This window comes from Maniola jurtina, chromosome 26 (assembly GCF_905333055.1).
Source record: "Maniola jurtina chromosome 26, ilManJurt1.1, whole genome shotgun sequence".
In the NCBI taxonomy this organism is placed as follows: Eukaryota; Metazoa; Arthropoda; class Insecta; order Lepidoptera; family Nymphalidae; genus Maniola; species Maniola jurtina.
In genome coordinates, this window is record NC_060054.1 from 6,745,261 (window position 1) to 6,764,184 (window position 18,924).

At 39.3% G+C, this 18,924-nt stretch overlaps 3 protein-coding genes across 9 annotated transcripts in view; 2 read left to right on the forward strand and 1 right to left on the reverse strand.

The window, feature by feature from the left end:
• Positions 1–18,494, forward strand: part of LOC123878303 (transcription elongation regulator 1-like) — a 36,749-nt gene extending 18,255 nt beyond the window's left edge. For 2 of the 5 annotated variants that reach the window (XM_045925448.1, XM_045925449.1), the window contains exons 16-23: positions 2,468–2,666; positions 3,778–3,902; positions 14,646–14,840; positions 15,537–15,659; positions 16,341–16,505; positions 17,049–17,218; positions 17,692–17,824; positions 18,410–18,494. In XM_045925448.1, the coding sequence (XP_045781404.1) occupies positions 2,468–2,666; positions 3,778–3,902; positions 14,646–14,840; positions 15,537–15,659; positions 16,341–16,505; positions 17,049–17,218; positions 17,692–17,821 (1,107 nt within the window). In that variant the 3' untranslated portion in view covers positions 17,822–17,824; positions 18,410–18,494. Of the gene's footprint in view, positions 1–2,467; positions 2,667–3,777; positions 3,903–6,145; positions 6,882–14,645; positions 14,841–15,536; positions 15,660–16,340; positions 16,506–17,048; positions 17,219–17,691; positions 17,825–18,409 lie in introns of those variants that run through there. The other 3 variants (XR_006798810.1, XM_045925450.1, XM_045925451.1) reach the window with 3 other exon arrangements.
• LOC123878323 (zinc finger protein 2 homolog) overlaps positions 1–18,924 on the forward strand; it is a 364,832-nt gene that overhangs the window by 151,738 nt on the left and 194,170 nt on the right. The gene's annotated exons all lie outside the window — the stretch shown is intronic.
• Positions 1–18,924, reverse strand: part of LOC123878314 (zinc finger protein 436-like) — a 382,404-nt gene that overhangs the window by 98,779 nt on the left and 264,701 nt on the right. The gene's annotated exons all lie outside the window — the stretch shown is intronic.

An 18,924-nucleotide genomic window follows, 5' to 3' on the forward strand; every position in this document is an offset into this window, starting at 1 on the left:
GAATGTCCTGAATTTAAAAAAAAACCGGCCAAGTGTGAGTCAGTCTCGCGCACCGAGGGTTCCGTATCTACTCGGGTATTTTTTCCGACATTTTGCACGATAAATCAAAAACTATTATGCTTAAAAATAAATAAAAACCTGTTTTAGAATGTACAGGTAAAGCCTTTCATATGATACCCCACTTGGTTTATTTATCTTACTTTGAAAATTTAAACACATTTTTTTTTTTTTTTCTGTGATGTAACCATTGATGTGATTCCTTTAATTGTGCTATAAGACCTACCTAACTGCCAATTTTTATGATTCTAGGTCAACGGGAAGTACCCTATAGGTTTCTTGACGGACAGACGAACGGACAGACAGACGGACAACAAAGTGATCCTATAAGGGTTCCGTTTTTCCTTTTGAGGTACGGAACCCTAAAAACCCTAATTCACATGGATGTAGTCGTGGGTATCATCTTTTTGGCACTGAGATAGATATATCCTAGTGAGCGACATTGACTTCTTTTATCTTAGGGAATCAATGAGTTCCCACGCGATTTTTAAAACCTAATCCACGCAGACGAAGTCGGGGGCATCTATTCTACACTAACGTTTAAATATATTAAAAGAAAGGTGACTGACTGACTGATTGATCTATCAACGCAGCGCTCGAACTACTGGACGGATCGGGCTGAAATTTGAAATGCAATATAGCTATTATGACGTAGACAACCGCTCAAAAAGGATTTTTGAAAATTCAACCCTTATGGGGTAGATTAGGTAGTACACGCGGACTAAGTCGCGGGCATAAACTAGTTATAAAAAGGTAAGGTATGTAAGTTTGGATGTAGGGGGTGATCTCCAGAACGAATTAATTACTATCTGAAAAGTCTTTGATAGATAGCTAACCAAGTGTTATAGGCTATAATATATATAATTTAAGCGAACAAAGTCGAGGGAAAAAGTTAAGAAAGCATAAAAAAATGTTATTTTAAAAGGGAAAGATATACCTCCACTTTCGTTAAACACTAATAAAAAATTCTATTTCAGGCACTAATGAATAATTTTGTTTCACAGGCAGCTAATCAGATACCCTTTCTTCTTTTCAGCGTCTAATATCACTTTTCTTTCAGGAATTTTAGCAGTTCTGAGCGCTTTTTGTCATAGAGATTTGTGTGGTTTGGTTGGTAGGTTTCTGGATGGTTATGCTGAAAATGTTTATAGTTTATGGTTGGATGAAAGAGGTGTAGAAAACACCGGAAAATTTTCAAATCTTCATCAACTGCTATAGGTTCATTTCGGTACATAAGTCTCTTTAACACGCCAAGGCCTGAATCCGACTGAATCCAGCGGCTGGTCGACTTCATTTTCGATTTGAAGGTAGTTAAAAATATATTCGACATTAAAACGTATTAAATAATGAAGGGAATAAAATATCCCACTTTTTAGAATCTTTTGCTTTAAGTTTTATTAATCTGTCTTTGTCAATATATTTCTGTTTCAAAAGTCTAAATCAATCCTTAATTTTAATAATAATAATTGGTAATAGGTGGAAAGTGCATTCCTTCGAAACGAAATCTGTTAAAAAAAACGAATTTCGGACCTAACGAAACTGTATTCGTCAACTGACAACTGACTCGATAGCGCCCGGTCCAAACTCTTGCACCTAGAAAGCTGAAATGCACAGAGGCCCCTTTTATAATGAAGACGACGAATACGGCCAGATTTTGCGAAATTTCACGAAAGAAACGCCGTGGGCGCGTTGGCTTGTTTTCAAATAATGTAAGAGGGGAAAGGGGAAAATTGGTAAACCAAAAATTCAAAAACATTTATTTCGGTAGACCAATGAATAGAATAGATTATTAATTATGATTATTAAGTACTTTTGAATCTGAATGACAATATATACAATTATTATAAACTAAATGATGCTCGCAGCTTCGCCCGCGTGGATCGGTCAGATCGCCTGCAGCATCAAGATCGAGGAGTTGGAATCTAAATTTTTTATGGAACAATGTCGCAAAGTTCCCTTAACGATTAAAAAAAACTTACGCAAATCGGTTCAGAAATTTCGGAGATATCAGTGTACATATGATGTAGAAAAACACAACTCCATTTTTCAAAGTTAGTTAAAATAGTAGCCTATGTTACTCTTTGGTTAATCCTCTACTTGTCTGTGAAAGTCCCGTCAAGATAGGTTTAGCCATTCCGAAGATTAGCCCGTTCAAACAGACACGACACTTCAATTTTATTTATTAGTACAGATTGGGACCATCCCACTAAGTAACTCGTATAACTACTAGTACTTGTAGCATAACATTTAATACAAATTGAAATAAATAAGATATTAGTTTTAAAATAGGTATGTTAACATAGCAATTTAAAAAAAAAAACCATCCCATTCCCAGCAACCAAACCAGACTCCCTCTAGCCCGTATACGCGCCAATCACAACACAGCACTAACTCTCGCACCCTCTTTTAGGCCAAGTCGGACTTCATAGCCCTTCTCAAAGACAAGGGGGTAGACCGACACTCCCGCTGGGTGGACACGAAAAAGAAGATCGACTCCGACGCTCGGTACAAGGCAGTGGAGAGTAGCACCATGAGAGAAGATTACTTCCGGGAGTACTGCAAGATGGTCAAAGATGAGAGGAAGAAGGAGAAGGACGTGAAGGAGAAGGGTGAGTTTCTTTTAACTTCTTCTCTCTTCTTTGAAGAGTGACTAATAGAAGAAGGAAAAAGACGAAGCATGAAAAAAAAATGTCAACAGAACATTTTTTAATTAATTAAAAAAATGAAGTTTTTAGAGTTCCGTATCCCAAGGGTGCCCACGGGACCCTATTCATAAGAATCTTTCTTAGACGCCGAGTTTCTTGCTGGTTCTTCTCGGTAGGAACGGCATTCCGGACCAGTGGTAGATGATCTTGACGATTCAAAAGTACTTCTAAAAGTCTAATTGAATAAAAAACGGTCGGTCCGTCCGTCCGTCCGTCTGTCTGTCTGTCAGTGGGCTGTATCTCGTCAACTATAACAGGTAGAGACCGCGACAGTAAAACGAAAAAGGCAAAAAAAAGACATTCATTGTACCGACCGATATGTCTCCGGCCATGTTGGAGGAAAAAGGAAGAAACACATTAAAAAAATAGGTAAAGACCTGAAATTTTCACAGAAAGAGTATTATTGCCGCTATAACAACAACTACTAAACATAAAACAAGAAAAAGAAAACTAAAACCCGACCGTGATCGTCTTAATAAACGCTAAATATGTATTATGGTAAAATTATTTTTCTGTCGTTTGGTATATTTTAATGTTGTAGTACATTTATACTTATGAACTCAGAATTTTTTCCTCTTTCACTTGACACCCCACTGGATATAAAAGCAAAAAAAAAAATTTCGGATACCTCCACTTTTTTCATGTAACATCCGTTACGTCAATTTTTTGGTATAAAATGTAGCCTATGTCACTCAAGCCTTTACGACGAATCGATTGACATCTCATTCATCAAAATCGGCCCAGTAGTTTAGGCGCTACGGTGGAACAGAACACAGAATCTGGATACAAACATACACACATACCCACATACATACATAGATTGCTAAAATTATAGCCCTTCCTTTTGGTTTTGCCGCAGTCGGGTAAAATTACCGCCATGGAAATTACTGTCTCGCACTTGACCGATTTTTAATTTTAATTATACCCAATCGGTTTCAACGCGGTATCGTGCCCGAATTTCTTCACTTTTATTTGTATAGTTTCTGTTTCTAACTTTAATCTTGTTTCGTTCCAGAGCGCGACCGAGGCAGCAAGAAGGACAAGAAAGACAAGGACCGCGAGAAGGACAAGGACAAAGACAAGGACAAGGAGCGAGAAAAGGACAACAAGAAAGACAAGAAAAAAGAAAAGACTGGTGACGTAAGTTTTTAAACTACTTTTCTATTTTTTAGCGTATTACCACAGACGTAGTTTGGAAGACTATTTGATGATGACATTGACATTTAGATTTCGTGCTCTTCTTTTCTTGCGCGATTATAATATTAGGCATCACTCCAAGATGAACTTTAGAGCCACTGCAAGGCCAAATTATACAGCGTAATTCACTCAGAATTGGTTGAAGTTATACAACAAACAGTATGGGTATACATCGTATATTCAATCCAATTATGGAGTGTATAATTGTACTCATTTTAACAAGGGACCAAGTTCTAGGTTGTATTCAACTTCGAATGGAGAGAAATGATACAACGTGTACACAATTATACATCGCATAATTAAGCAAATTATGATACACATATATGGGTATACTTCGTATAATCAAGTTTAGGAAGGTTATAATTTTAACAAGGATTGGACAAACTATTACAACGTTTTTATTTAGTTGCGTAGTTAAAAATTAAAAAGCGCTTTTACGGATAATTTAATTCATCATCATTGTCAAACGAAAGACGTCCACTGCTGGACATGGGTTTCTTTAGGGACTTCCACATGCCACCGTCTTGCGGCTCCCACAGGCTTGTTGTATGTCTACCTAATGCGAGATCTTTCAGAACTGCGCTTTCCACCACGAGTTTAAAAAAAGTGCGCTTTTCAGCGCGAGTTTAAAATAATTTTAATTATTAAACAGCGCTGTTGCAGCCAATAGGGATGATGACTACTGGTCAAATTAGTGACTTTTTATCAAACGTCAAAACGCTTGCTTTGTGAGGAAGCTTTTATGAAAATCACAGATGTGACGTCATAAATATTTGACATAATTTGATGTACTTTTTTAGTTAAATCTAAATTTAACAAGTGTAAATTAAAAATTTATAACACCCCCGACAAGTGAAGGTTACAGTAACTAGAAAAGAGCTGATAACTTTCAAACGGCTGAACTGATTTTCTTGGATTATAGCTAAGAACACTCTCGATCAAGCCACCTTTCAAACAAAAAAAACTAAATTAAAATCGGTTCATTAGTTTAGGCGCTACCGTGCCACAGACCCCTCTCCCTCACCCCTCTTTTTGGGTCGGGGGTTAAAAATGGTTAGCAAACTCAAAACTAACAGCGCACGTGGATCTTACGAATTTTGGAACACCTTCTATTTAATAATTCCCAAGAAATAATTTATTTTTGATATAGTCATCATCCCAATTTAAATGGCGTTTAAAATTATTAAACAGCGGTTTCGCTTCTAATTTAAAAATGTTAAGTGGCGCGTTTTTTCGTGGTGTCAGTGTTTTCTTTTACAGGAGACTGTCATAATCTGCGGGGGTCTTTGCCCCGCGCGAGAATTAAAAAAAAGTTTATATTTAAAAAAGTGTGTGGTTTTGCAGTGCGTTTTTTTTTGTTTTACCTGCGGACGGGACAAACGGAGGAACGGGTGAGGTATTAAAACGATTTAGCGATCCTACATCGGACATTAGACATCCCGCAGAATTATGACAGGCAAACCGTGGTCACATCTAACGGATATTTTTTTTTAATTTGAAAATGTACACGAAAAACGGCGAAGCGAACAAAAAAACAGGTAATGGTTATGTTAAATGATTGGTGGCCAGTTTGTTTTCACGTTAGATGTGGCCATGGCTCAGCGTCCTGTGAAATTGTGCGATGCGATCTTTTTTCATTTTTACTAGATTATAGATTTCCTTTATAATTTTTTTTCGTTCTTCTTTTTCGTTCTAGCATGTTCAAGATACAGCCAAATTTGGCTTAGTATTCCGAACCCATATTTGACTGACTATAATTTTTCCTTTCTAATTTTCTTCACTTCCAAAATAAATTTAGTTTCTGAATTCGTTGACTTATCTAAAGACGTTATAATATTTTTGAATTATTATTAAAATTCATCCTTTTTGGTTTTAAATAACCGTATATAAAAAAAAATGAAATTTTCACTTAATTTTTTTTTTTGCAAATAGTAAGTATAAGGAAATGTTTTTTTTGATTTAATTACTACACTCCATTTTGATTTTCCCAAATGAATATAAAACTTAATTTACCAATACTATTTGCAATTATACAAAATTACACAATGTATAATTTAGATATTATAACTTATTTAAATTAATCGTTTATATTTTATCATTTTTAATATTAACTGTCCGATGCAGGTGCGCAGTTTATTTAAAAAAAAAACTAAAATAACCTCAAAAAAACTCCGTTTGTCTCACAGAAACAATCTGACCAGTCAACGGAAGACGAGAAAAAACAACCCACCCCACCTCCTGACCAGTGGGCTGACATACTGGGGATCCCGGGGGAAGAGGACTCAAAGGAGTCCAAATCCTCAAAGGAAAAGAGCGAGGCGAAATCCCCAACTCCAGAAATACGCTCACCGAAACAGCTCAGATCCTCCAAAAAAGAACCGCCAGCCGAAAAGAAATCCCCCATAAAATCCCCGCCGAAAAAACGCCGGCCGGACTTGAAATCCCCCGAACCGGAACAGGAGAAGAAGGGGAAGAAGAAGGTGGAGAAAACGGAGAAGAGGAAACGGAAGAAGTCGGAGAAGGAATAGTGTTTACTGTACGTTTTCAGCAGACGCTGATTCCAAGAGCGGCGCAGATTTCTGTGCGGTCGGGACAATTGAATTCTTTTGTACACATGTAATATGATTGATGTGGTTTTTTTTTTGTTTTTATTAATGGTGGAAACACACTTGCTATACGCCACGCGGCGTTCATTGGTCGCGAGGAACGTATAGCAACACGATACTTAAAGTACCACAGTTAACGACAGTTAGGGAACTTCTAACATAGCGTCGAGGCCACGTTAAGTGCCGTCAAAAGGCACGCTTCAGTAAATTTCTCGGGTTCCGTGACCAATTGAGCCGACCTTAACACCACTTCTTTTTTTAATTCAGATACAAGTTAGCCCTTGACTGCAATCTCACCTGGTGAAAAGTGATGATGCAGTCTGAGATGGAAGCGGGCTAACCTGGAAGGGATGTGGCAGTTTTTATTAAACCCATACCCCTTTGTTTCTACACGGTAGGAACGCTAAATCGCTTGGCGGCACGGCTTTGCCGGTAGGGTGGTAACTCTAGCCACGGCCGAAGCCTCCCACGAGATCATACCAGTGATTAAGAAATTATTAAAATTCCAAACCCTGCCGGGAATCGAACCCGGGACCTCCCACTAATAAGGCCACAGCGCTTAGCACTGCGTCCGAGAAATCGTCACCATCATCATCATCAACAGTTATACGTCCACTGCTGGTCTCTTGTAGCCACGGTCTTGCGCCGCCGCAATCCAGCGGCTCCCTGCGACTCGCCTGATGTCGTCCGTTAAAAGTCAAAGTCAAAATCATTTATTTAAGAGGGCTCTCTCCGTCACTCGTTTCATACAATCGTAGTTCCAATTTCATTTGAATATTAAGCAACCAAAGTCCATGAAATTTTGCAGACATATTCTAGAAACTAATATCTGTGTATGTGGTGTTTTAGATTTTTCTCAAAATATGTAGTTTTAAGATTACTGGGGCTCAAAGATTTGTATGAAATTTTTTAAAACCGCGTAACTTTGAAACCGAATATTTTAACAGAAATCTGGAAAACCACAGACATAGATATTAGTTTTTAGAATATGTCTGCAAAATTTCATGGACTTTGGTTGCTTAATATTCAAATGAAATTGGAACTACGATTGTATGAAACGAGTGACGGAGAGATCCCTCTTAAAGGAGGTACAATTGTACTCCTTTTGATGTTTGGAAATGTCAAATTTGTACGATAAAGTGGTGATAATTAATAACGTAACTTAAAACTAAAGCTACGAGGGTTCCAAACGCGCCCAAGTCTGAGAAGAGCCCACAACAAACACAGCCGGGTATTCTTTTCATCGCGGGGTTTACCTAGTGGGGGGTCTTCCAACGCTGCGCTTTTCTGAGCGAGGTCGCAATTCCACCACTTTGAGCCGATTTGGTTATAGCAAATGTGTTTCCACCCTCATTTTGGTTGATTTATGTACGCGCGCGGAGGGTAGTTGGATATCATTTGCGATGATAATACTACTATTTTCGTCAAACTGCTATGACAAAAATGTCACTGTGATTTTTTTATTGTTATTGACATTGTGTGAATGTTCTTTTTGACAGTTTTTTTAATTCTTCTCATTTTTTTTTATGTATTTGCCAGAAATTAACTCTGACATCACTCACTCTAAGGCTTCATTCACACGAAAGCTTTTTTAATGTCCGTTAAAAACGCGTCCAAATAGAACAAATGTATTCCCAAGTATCTGTTCACACCTAAAAAAGCGTTGACGTGTGAACAGATAGTTGGCAATAAATTTCTATTTGGACGCTTTTTAACGAACGTTAAAAAAGTACGTAAGTGAAGCCTAACGAGTAAAACTGAACGCTATAGTGAGTTCGACATTTTATACAGGCTATAGAAAGCTAGCAAAAACTTAGGGTTATTATTATATTACCTAAACACAATCCAATGCCAATAGCCATTTGCCTGATACCTACCTACTTGAAGTTTTAGTGATGTAGCGTTTTTAAAACGCGCAATGTATAGCGTGCAAAACTCGGGGTCAATAAGTAGTGACATACGACGCGGCGCCTATCTTCGCAACGTTCGTTGACCTCTAGAGTCGGTTAGATGTTTTATTTTGCAATACATTGCGAACTTTTAAAAATACAGCTTTCTTTTATTTTAGACATCTCTTATTGCTTAATAATACAATGACAAATAATAAAAATACAGGACAGACTTAAAAACAAAGATTCCAAGCAACCCATATTTAACATGCATGACACGGGTCTGCCCGCGAAATTCAAATTTAATTTGGGTTTTCGCAATTTGTAAACTAATACGACAAAGTAGGCTTATGGCACTTTAATTGCGCCAACGGCAGTATCATCCTCACAGGTTTATATAAAAATCTTTACTTGAAAGGGTCCAGTTTAAGAAATTAGATGTTGTATTGAGTAATTTGTGAGTAACTCACGTCAAACTCATTATTTTGACTAATATCTTAAATTGAACACTTTCAAGTAAATATTTTTATGTAATCCTGTGAAGATTATACTGCCATTGTCGGAATTAGAATGCCAATAAGCCTACGTTGTCGTATTAGTTAACAAATTGCGAGAAACCAAATTAAATTTGAATTTCGCGGGCAGACCCGTCTCATGCCACTTAAGGTGATTCACATTTCACTTAGGTTGAAATCTATGGAGCGCACTTTGACTTAGACTTAGACTTAAGTTTCAGTTTAAACGAGACAGACTTATGCTAACGGTATAACGCTGTCTTGTTTTAACAGTGTCTTAACAGGGCTCTCTCCGTCACTTACTCCATACAGTCGTAGTCCCAATTTCATTTGAATATTAAGCAACCAAAGTCCATGAAATTTTGCAGACATGTTTTAGAAACTAATATCTGTGCCTGTGGTGTTTTAGATTTTTCTAAAAATATGTAGTTTAAAATTACAGGGGCTCAATGATATGTATGTGAATTTTTAAAACCACGTAACTTTGAAACCGAATATTTTAACGGAAATCTGGAAAACCCTAGGCATAGATATTAGTTTCCGGAATGTTTCTACATAATTCCATTGAGTAGTATTCCAATGAGAGACGAACTACGTTTGTATGGAGCGAGTGACGGAGAGACCCCTTTTAAGTCTGAGTCAAAGTCAAAGTGCGTTCTATAGATTTAAGCCTTAGCCACGACTCTAAAACCATTTAAATTTCACCTTGTATAAAAAGTATGTACTTCCATAAGTAATGAAAGTGATTGACTGATTCTGACTTCTGTTGTGATTATATAGTTGTACGCTTAATCATGTCGCAAGACTCTGGCCCGATTTTGATGTAATTCTAGTTTTAGTGATGCATACTTACTATGACAAATATCACGATTAGACTGTACGGCAATATTTAATATATAATATCATTTTGACCTACACGTTACAATATTGTACAAATATTAATAAATACAGACATCATAACAAATATCAAGATTTGACAGCATGGCAGTCGGCAATATTTAATATTGCCTACCATTTTGACCCCTACACATTACAATATTGTACAAATATTAATAAATACAGACATCATAACAAATATCAAGATTTGACAGTATGGCAGTCGGCAATATTTAATATTGACTACCATTTTGACCTACACATTACAATATTGTACAAATATTAATAAATAATTAGTATTACATACAAATGATAAATATTAAATATTGGATTCAAACTAAAATAAATGACCGTTTCTGTATATAATTCTTGAAATTACATTTAAAATCTGTAAATAAGTAGTAATAATAGACCCAAGTTTAAAACGTTTGACAAATATTTTTCTAATAGCGTTAACAGTGGATAATAATAGCGTTTCCATCAATGTCTCGTTTTGGAAGTTAAATAATAGTTTGTCTTCCACCAATCCACTTCCACCATCAACCAATAAAGTCCACTGCTGGGCATAGGTTTCTTGTAGGGACTTTCTTATGCATTTAATAGTTTTGATTTATCGTGCAAAATGTCGGAAAAAATACCCGAGTACGGAACCCTGAGTGCGCGAGTCTGACTCGCACTTGGCCGATTTTTCTATTAAGAAATTCTCAATACCAACTTGCCCAGAGTTAAGACGTTGGCGGTATTTCACCCCTTTGCTTTGGAGAGCACGTAAAGTCGTCGGTCCTGCGCCTGATCTCTCTCCGATCGTGTCGGATTTCCGTCCCATCGGGCTATGGGAGTGAGGGAATAGAGAGTGCACCTGTGTTTGCGCACACACTTGTGCACTATAATATCTCCCGCGCTGTTGGCTAATCTCCATGGAAATGAGACGACATGATTATTATACCCATAATATTAGTCAATATTAAATATTGCCTGACAAACTTTATACACCCTGTATATGGAACCGCGATACGGACATTGTAAATATCAAAGTATTGACACGAAAACAGTGTAAATTTTTCAAAACACATTCAATACTATATTACGCGACAGGTTGAGATGGCAATCGGGGTATGAGGTGCTTTTCCACCAGAGATATGCTATGCTACGTTGCTATGGATGCGTTTGACATCTACCAATCATATTCATTGGTGCACGTAGCTTAGCACTGGTGGAAACGGATTCAACTAAGATATGTTTTTTATATGGAAGGATGCGTGCTATGGATGCCTGCTATGGGCCGTCGCGAGTGGTGTAGCTATCTGCAGGCACGGCAGGACGCGTGAGCGCCTCTCTCCTCACCGCGTCGCTCTTACCGCGTCGCTCTTACCGCGTCGCTCTTACCGCGTCGCTCTTACCGCGTCGCTCTTACCGCGTCGCTCTTACCGCGTCGCTCTTACCGCGTCGCTCTTACCGCGTCGCTTTTACCGCGTCGCTCTTACCGCGTCGCTCTTACCGCGTCGCTCTTACCGCTTCCCTACTATCGATACATCGCATAGCTCGAGCTGCGCAGCTACTTTGCGGCGGCGCATCTTCATAGCGCATCTTCCTCGCATAGCTACATAGCTTAGTATTGGTGGAAACGGTCACATATTTTAGTAGCGTAGATTTCACATCTTCGCAGCATAGCTGCATAGCACATCTCTAGTGGAAAGGCACCCTTAGGCGGAGGGTCACCACGCTCACCCGCACGTAACTCGCGCTCACCCGCAGCGGGTTAGTGCGGGTGTGCGGCGCGCGTCCCGGTTGCCATCTCAACCTGTCGCGCACTATAATACATGTACTAATTAATTTAAGTACATAAATTAAAATTAGCTTTTATGTTATATTATTATTAAATAGTTATAAAAGTAAACTAAATTAAAATAGCCTATGTTGATATAAGTGTTTGAGTTTTTCTTTCTATAAGTATAATTCGTTCGAATGAATACGTGATTTAATTTAAAAAAATTGAGTTTTTTTTTTATTAATACCATAATATTTCGGTTGTCATCTAAAAGGTCACTTTGAAATTGTTCAGCAATCGGATAAGCTCAATAGATAGGTATATTAGTACCACTTAAATAATTTAAGGGGCATGACACGGGAGTGCCCGCGAAATTCAAATTTAATCTGGTTTTTCGCAATTTATAAACTAATACGACAAAGTATGCTTATGGTATTCTAATTCCGCAAATGGCAGTATCATCGTCATAGGTTTACATAAAAATCTTTTCTTGAAAGTGTTCAGTTTAAGAAATTAGTCAAAATAATGAGTTTGACGTGAGTTACTCACAAATTAGTCGATACTATAACTAATTTCTTAAACTGGATCCTTGCAAGTAAAGATTTTTAGATAAACCTGTGAGGATGATACTGCCATTGGCGCAATTAAAGTGCCATAAGCCTACGTTGTCGTATTAGTTTACAAATTGCAAAAACCAAATTAAATTAGAATTTCGCGGGCACACCCGTCTGATGCACCTTAATGTTACTGTTACTACCTATAATTTTGTAAATAGATTTTCGTTCCTTTTTTTCTGAATAACTTTTGTTGGAGGCATTTTCAAACGATTGTGTATTAAATATTATATTCGCCATCGTGTTTTATTTTTAAATCTTTCCCCTAGATTTATCCAAATCAGATCATGAGCCTGTATAATTTTAAGAGGCATGTGACGAGCCTGCCCGCGAAATTCCAATTTAATTTGGTTTTTCGCAAACTAATACGATAACGTGGGTTTATGGCATTTTAATTGCGACAATGGCAGTATCATCCTCACAGGTTCATATAAAAATCTTTACTTGAAAGGGTCCAGTTTAAGAAATTAGCTCTAGTATCGACTAATTTGTGAGAATAATCGATACTAGAGGTAGTTTCTTAAACTGGACCCTTTCAAGTAAAGATTTTTATATAAACCTGTGAGGATGATACTGCCATTGTCGCAATTAAAATAGTATAAGCCTCCCTTGTCGTATTAGTTTACAAATTGTGAAAAACCAAATTAAATTTGAATTTCGCGGGCAAGCTCGTCACATGCCCCTTAAGGGTAGGAATGGAATACAGGAAAAGGTCGCCCATTGACTTTTTTCTTTTAATTTAATTTTTAACCGACTTCAAAAACGGAGAAGGTTCTCAATTTTCGTCAGTATCTTTTTTTTAATGTATGTTCCCCGATTACTCAAAGACCCCTGGACCGATTTGGATTTTTTTGAAAGGGTATACTGTGCAGTGGGTCCCATATAAATTTGGTGAAGATCTGATGAATATCTTCGGAGATGGAGAACAGAACTCCTCAATGGATAAGAGCAAATTGCTCACGATCAGTGTAATAGCTTAGTAAACAGTAGAGTTTTAACTGGGTAGAGCATATTATAGTACAGTGGGAACACTAAAATTGTGAAATAAAAAAAATATAAGTAAAATAAAACCGACTTCAAAAACATCCGGACTCAGCTCGCTACGGGTCGCGGTTGAGACCCCGGATGGGTTCGAAACTAATCGGGCTTACATTCGGATATTATAAAGCCGAAAGTTTGTGTGTATGCGTGTGCGTGTTTGTTACTCTTTCACGCAAAAACTACTGGACAGATTTGGCTGAAATTTGAAATGGAGATAGATAATGGTACTGATTCTGTCGACAAGTAAGAGTTAGGTTAAAGTTAAAGTTAGGTTAGAGTATTCGCATCCTCTTCTTACTCATGTAATATGAAAATTTAAAGCTAAAGCTAGCAGATACTCTAAATTTTGGTTAGAGAAAGACAACAGAATCGGCATGATTATCCAGGATTAGCACATAGGCTACTTTTTATCCCGGAAATTCAAACAGTTCCAATGGAATTTCGAAAAACCTAAATCGTCGCGGGCATCATCTAGTACGTGAATATAGCCGTAACAACCTATACCTCTAAATCTCCCCTGCCGGGACTCGAACCTTGGACCTCCCACTAATAAGACCACAGTGCCCACAATTGCGCCAGGCCGCAACTGTGGAATCAACTCCTATCGGCGGTGTTCCCACTAGATTACAACATGGGGTTATTCAAGGGGGCCAACAAATTCCTGAAAGGCCTGCAACGCATCGGCGGTACCTCAGGTACTGCAAATGTTCATGGGCGGCGGTAATCACTTAACACCAACTGACCCGCCTGCTCGTTTGCTCGCTATTTTTTAATAGATGATGCCCGTGACTCGGTCCGCGTTAATTTAGGTTTTTAAAAATCCTGTAGGAACTCTTTAATTTTCCGGGATAAAAAGTGGTTTATGTCAGTTTCCGGGCTGCAAGCTACCTCTATACTGAATTTCATGTAAATCGGTTAAACAACTGGACCTTTAAGAATCCCGTGGGAACTCTGTGATTTTCCAGGATAAAAAGTAACCTATGTCCGTCCCCGGGATATAAGCTAACTTTGCACCAAATTTCATCAAAATCAGTTATACTGTTGGGCTGTGGAAAGCTAGCAGACGGACACACATTTTCGCATTTATAATATTACTAGCTGACGCCCGCGACTTCGTTCGCGTGGATTTAGATTTTTGAAATCCCGTGGGAACTCTTTGATTTTCCGGGATAAAAAGTAGCCTATGTGCTAATCCAGGATATTGTCTATCTCCATTCTGAATTTCAGCCAAATCCGTCCAGTGGTTTTTGCGTGAAGGGTAACAAACATACACACACACACATATACAAACTTTCGCCTTTATAATATTTGTGTGAAGTATGGATAGATATTTTAAAAAACTGTTAGGCAAGTCTGACCAAGCTCGTGTACGCTCAGGAGCCGGTACCGGAGGCCTCGGAAGCGGAGGAAGCAGAGCCGGAGGACACGGAGAGTGAGGCCGCGAAGGAGCGAGAGGCACGAGCGCAGGCCTCCATCAAGGAGCGAGAGAGACAGGTGCAGCGCGCGCTCGCCACCAGCTTGCGGGACAGGGACAAAGAACGTGAATACCACAAGCGAGATGAGGCCGTGCAGGTATGAAAGCGTTTTGCCGCTCGTTGCGCTTGCGTTGTGTGCGTACCCATAGCGGGGCCTTTGATCTTAGGGCTTTGTAAACCGATTAAGGCCCGGTCTCCACCTAAGCGGAGCGGAGATGTGTACAGTCAACCGATTAGATTTTTCAAAGATGACGTGATAATTTCTTTGCGTCATCTATTATGAATCTGATTCGTCGACTGAACACACCTCCTCTCCTCTACGCTTAGGTGGATACCGGCCCTAAACATAGTACTCATTTAGTGTTTTCGTAATTATATTCATTTGTATTTGGTGCTTCAAAGATTTTGGAACGAAATCGAAAATTTGCTCTTTTCAAGGGCAAATAGATTGCAAATATGTTTTGTTATTTACTAGCTGCCTCTGTACCAAATTTCATATAAATCGATTAAACGGCCTATAAGATCCCGTGAGAACGCTTTAATTTTCTGGGATAAAAAGTACAGGTAAAGCCCTTTCATATGATACCCCACTTGGTATAGTTATCTTACTTTAATAATTGAAAATGCTAATTATTTGTTCATGAACACAATTTTTTTTTTTGTGATGTAACCACAAATTCTTGGTTTTCGGAGTACCCTATAGGTTTTCTTGACAGACACAACAGACAGAGAGACAGATAACAAAGTGATCCTATAAAGTAGATAATTATTTTAATCGGAATTTGTGTTGCAGCACTTCAACGCGCTACTAGCTGACCTAGTGCGAAATCCTGACCTGACGTGGCGCGAGGCGAAGAAGCAACTGAAGAAGGACCACCGCTACAGCCTCGCTGACGAACTCAATAAGGACGACAAGGTAATGGAAAGAAAGAAAGAAAGAAAGAAAATGCATTTATTTGTTGTTGGTGTCACCGAAAAAAAATAAAGCATACAAATGTACATTTTCATCTGAGACACCACCCCAAATGGGTTTACACTGTACAGCTCAGCATTATGTCCTGCATCACAAGGTAATGGGCCAAATATAAAGAAAAACCCCGGTCAAGTGCGAGTCGGACTCGCGGGGACACGAGGGGTTCCGTACCATCGTGCAAGATATATCTAACACTTTTATGTAGAACTCTGCAAGTTAATGACGGTCTGCGCCATCTTTATGTCATTTAGTGAATTAATTTTATCATCAACACATTTAAGTTTTTTTTTTGTGTGATATAACCACTTATTCACGATTTTTGGATTTTTCCTTTACTTTTGTTATAAGACCTACCTAGCTACAAAACTTCCTGGTTCTAGGTCAACGGGAAGTACCATATAGGTTTTCTTGCAGACACGACAGACAGACAGATGGACAGACAGATTACAAAGTGATCCTATAAGAGTTCCGTTTTTCCACATATATTCGTACTCTACTCAATTAGATCTAAACAATAACAGTCCATATGCTGGGGTAAGAAAAAAATATTTTTCGGTTCCTTTTTCATGCTAATGCTGCGTAAATTACGGTTCATGAGATATAGCCCCGTTTTGTGTTGTACAGGAGCGCCTGTTCAGCCAGCACATCAGCACGCTGGCGAGCAAGCGCCGCGACAAGCTCAGGACGCTGCTCGGCGAGCTGGGCGTGGGCTGCACGGCGCACTGGCGCGACGTGCGCAAGCAGCTCGCCGACCACGCCGCCGCGCCCGCCTACCGCAGCGCGCCGCAGGTACATACTAGTTGATTATGGTGCTAGTGCGCAAAGTAAGACGGCACAGTCGTGGCGCCGATTTATATTTACTTTAATTTTTTATGTTTTCAAATAAAAACAATCATATAATCAAATTACATTAATAGAAAAATATCGGAATCACCAGTATATGGTGGTGGTATAAAAAGTTTTCTATAGTACCAAGTAGTAAGTTTATTACAGGTTTCTACGTTTAAATCAATAAATTTCCTAATTTGGTTAAATACTTTTTTTTATCTGGTCAGCTTGAAACAGCTGGTCTGTTTGGCGGCCATATTGAGCATATTTTGGGGCAGTGTCAAGCCGTGCGCGTATGTTTTTAAACAGAGTTACATTATCGCACTTGTGCGAAAATATAAGCGCAGAATGTGTAGGTTTTATCAACTGAGAAGTAAAATTTATATCGCACATACGCGGCAATAGTCTGCTTTGACATGTGATAGCGGTGTTATAAAAGCTACCTATAAGAAAAAATATTATACGCTCTCTTCGCTCGCGTCTTATGTTTTCGTGATTTTACAGATGGAGCGGGAATTCCGCGACTACCAGCGCGACAAACAGAGCGCTGCGAAGACTGCGCTCCGGCAGTTGCTGTTAGAGACCCGCTCTATAACGCACCGCTCCATGGCCGCCGTGCGGGAGGGCCAGGCCGCGATGACCTCCATACAGGACACGCTCAAACACGACGCGAGGTAGGCGCCGCGCCGTGATCCCCGTGCGAACATAACGCACCGCTCCATGGCCCTTGTATTAATAACGCATCGTTCCATGAACGCCGTGCTAGAAAAATGCGTCGTTGCAACAAACTATACTGCTTGCATAACCTTTTTTTTCAAAGTTGGGTTACACGAAATATCACACTATCACACTAATATTATAAAGGCGAAAGTTTGTATGTGTGTGTGTGTGTGTGTGTGTGTGTGTGTGTGTGTGTGTGTGTGTATCTTTGTTACTCCTTCACGCAAAAACTACTGGACGGATTTGGCTGAAATTCGGAATGGAGATAGATAATATTCTGGATTAGCACATAGGCTACTTTTTATCCCGGAAAACCAAAGAGTTCCCACGGGATTTCGAAAAACCTAAATCCACGCGGACGAAGTCGCAGGCGTCAGCTAGTTTTTTCATATTTTTTTTTATTTAATCTGAATTGGTTTATATGCAGGTACACGGCCTTAGACCACATTCCTGAGGAGCGTCTGCAGATCATTACGACATACTTGGAGGAGTTGGAGAAGAAAGGCCCTCCGCCGCCGCCCACCGCCACCGAGCCCTCCCGCCGATCAAAACAGTGACAGGTACACATGATCCAGTTGCAGGTACACACGATCTAGTGGCAGGTACACATGATCAGTGAGAGGTACACTGGAGCCGTGACAGGTACACATGATCTAGTGACAGGTAAACACGATATAGAGGCAGGTACACATGCTCAGTGAGAGGCGCACTTGAGCCGTGACAGGGACAAATGTTCTAGTGACAGGTACACACGATGTAGTGGCAGGTACACACGATCTAGTGACAGGTACACATGCTCAGTGAGAGGTGTGACATGGACAAATGTTCTAGTGACAGGTACACACGATCTAGTGGCAGGTAAACACGATATAAGAGGCAGGTACACATGCTCAGTGAGAGGCGCACTGGAGCCGTGACAGAGACAAACGTTCTAGTGACAGGGTCAAAAGTACGATTTTAGTCCTTATTTTAAAGGTGAACAATACTTTGACATGACAGTTGACACAGAGTTAATAAAGCCCATTTTGTATGGACTATACATTGCAGAGTTAAGGCTATCACACATTGTCTACTATAAGCTATCATAGCTTTTTTTAACCCTTTCTAAGCTTAATTTAACTTCAACTAATTATTTTTGTCCACAGTCGGCCCCGGGCGCGCGCGTCGTCGCCTGTGAATGAAGTTCCCTTAGATATAAATTTGTGATAAATATAACAATCTTTCAACTAAAATAACGTCTTTTATTTCTATCCTTCACTAGACTAGATGATGCCCGGGACTTGGATTTTTTAAAAATCCGTGGGAACTGTTTGATTTTCTGGGATAAAAAGTTGCCTATGCCAATCTTCGGGACGCAAGCTACCTCTGAACCAATTTGCATATAAATCGGTTAAACGAATGGACTTTTAAGAACCCCTCAGATACTCTGTGGTGACCAAGGATCAAGAACCTTTGCGATTTGTTTGGTGGTGGCTTGCTTGTCCTGCACGTTTAGCAGTGGGAGGGCGGGCGGTGCATATGGCATGCTGCTTGTTGCACCATACAGATTTGTCTGTTTCAGCAGATTATAATAGTAAATTAGGCTTTTGATTCCTTGTATGAATTAAAATTAATGTGGGACGCCTCGTGGACTGACGATATAAAGCGGCTGGCGGAAAGT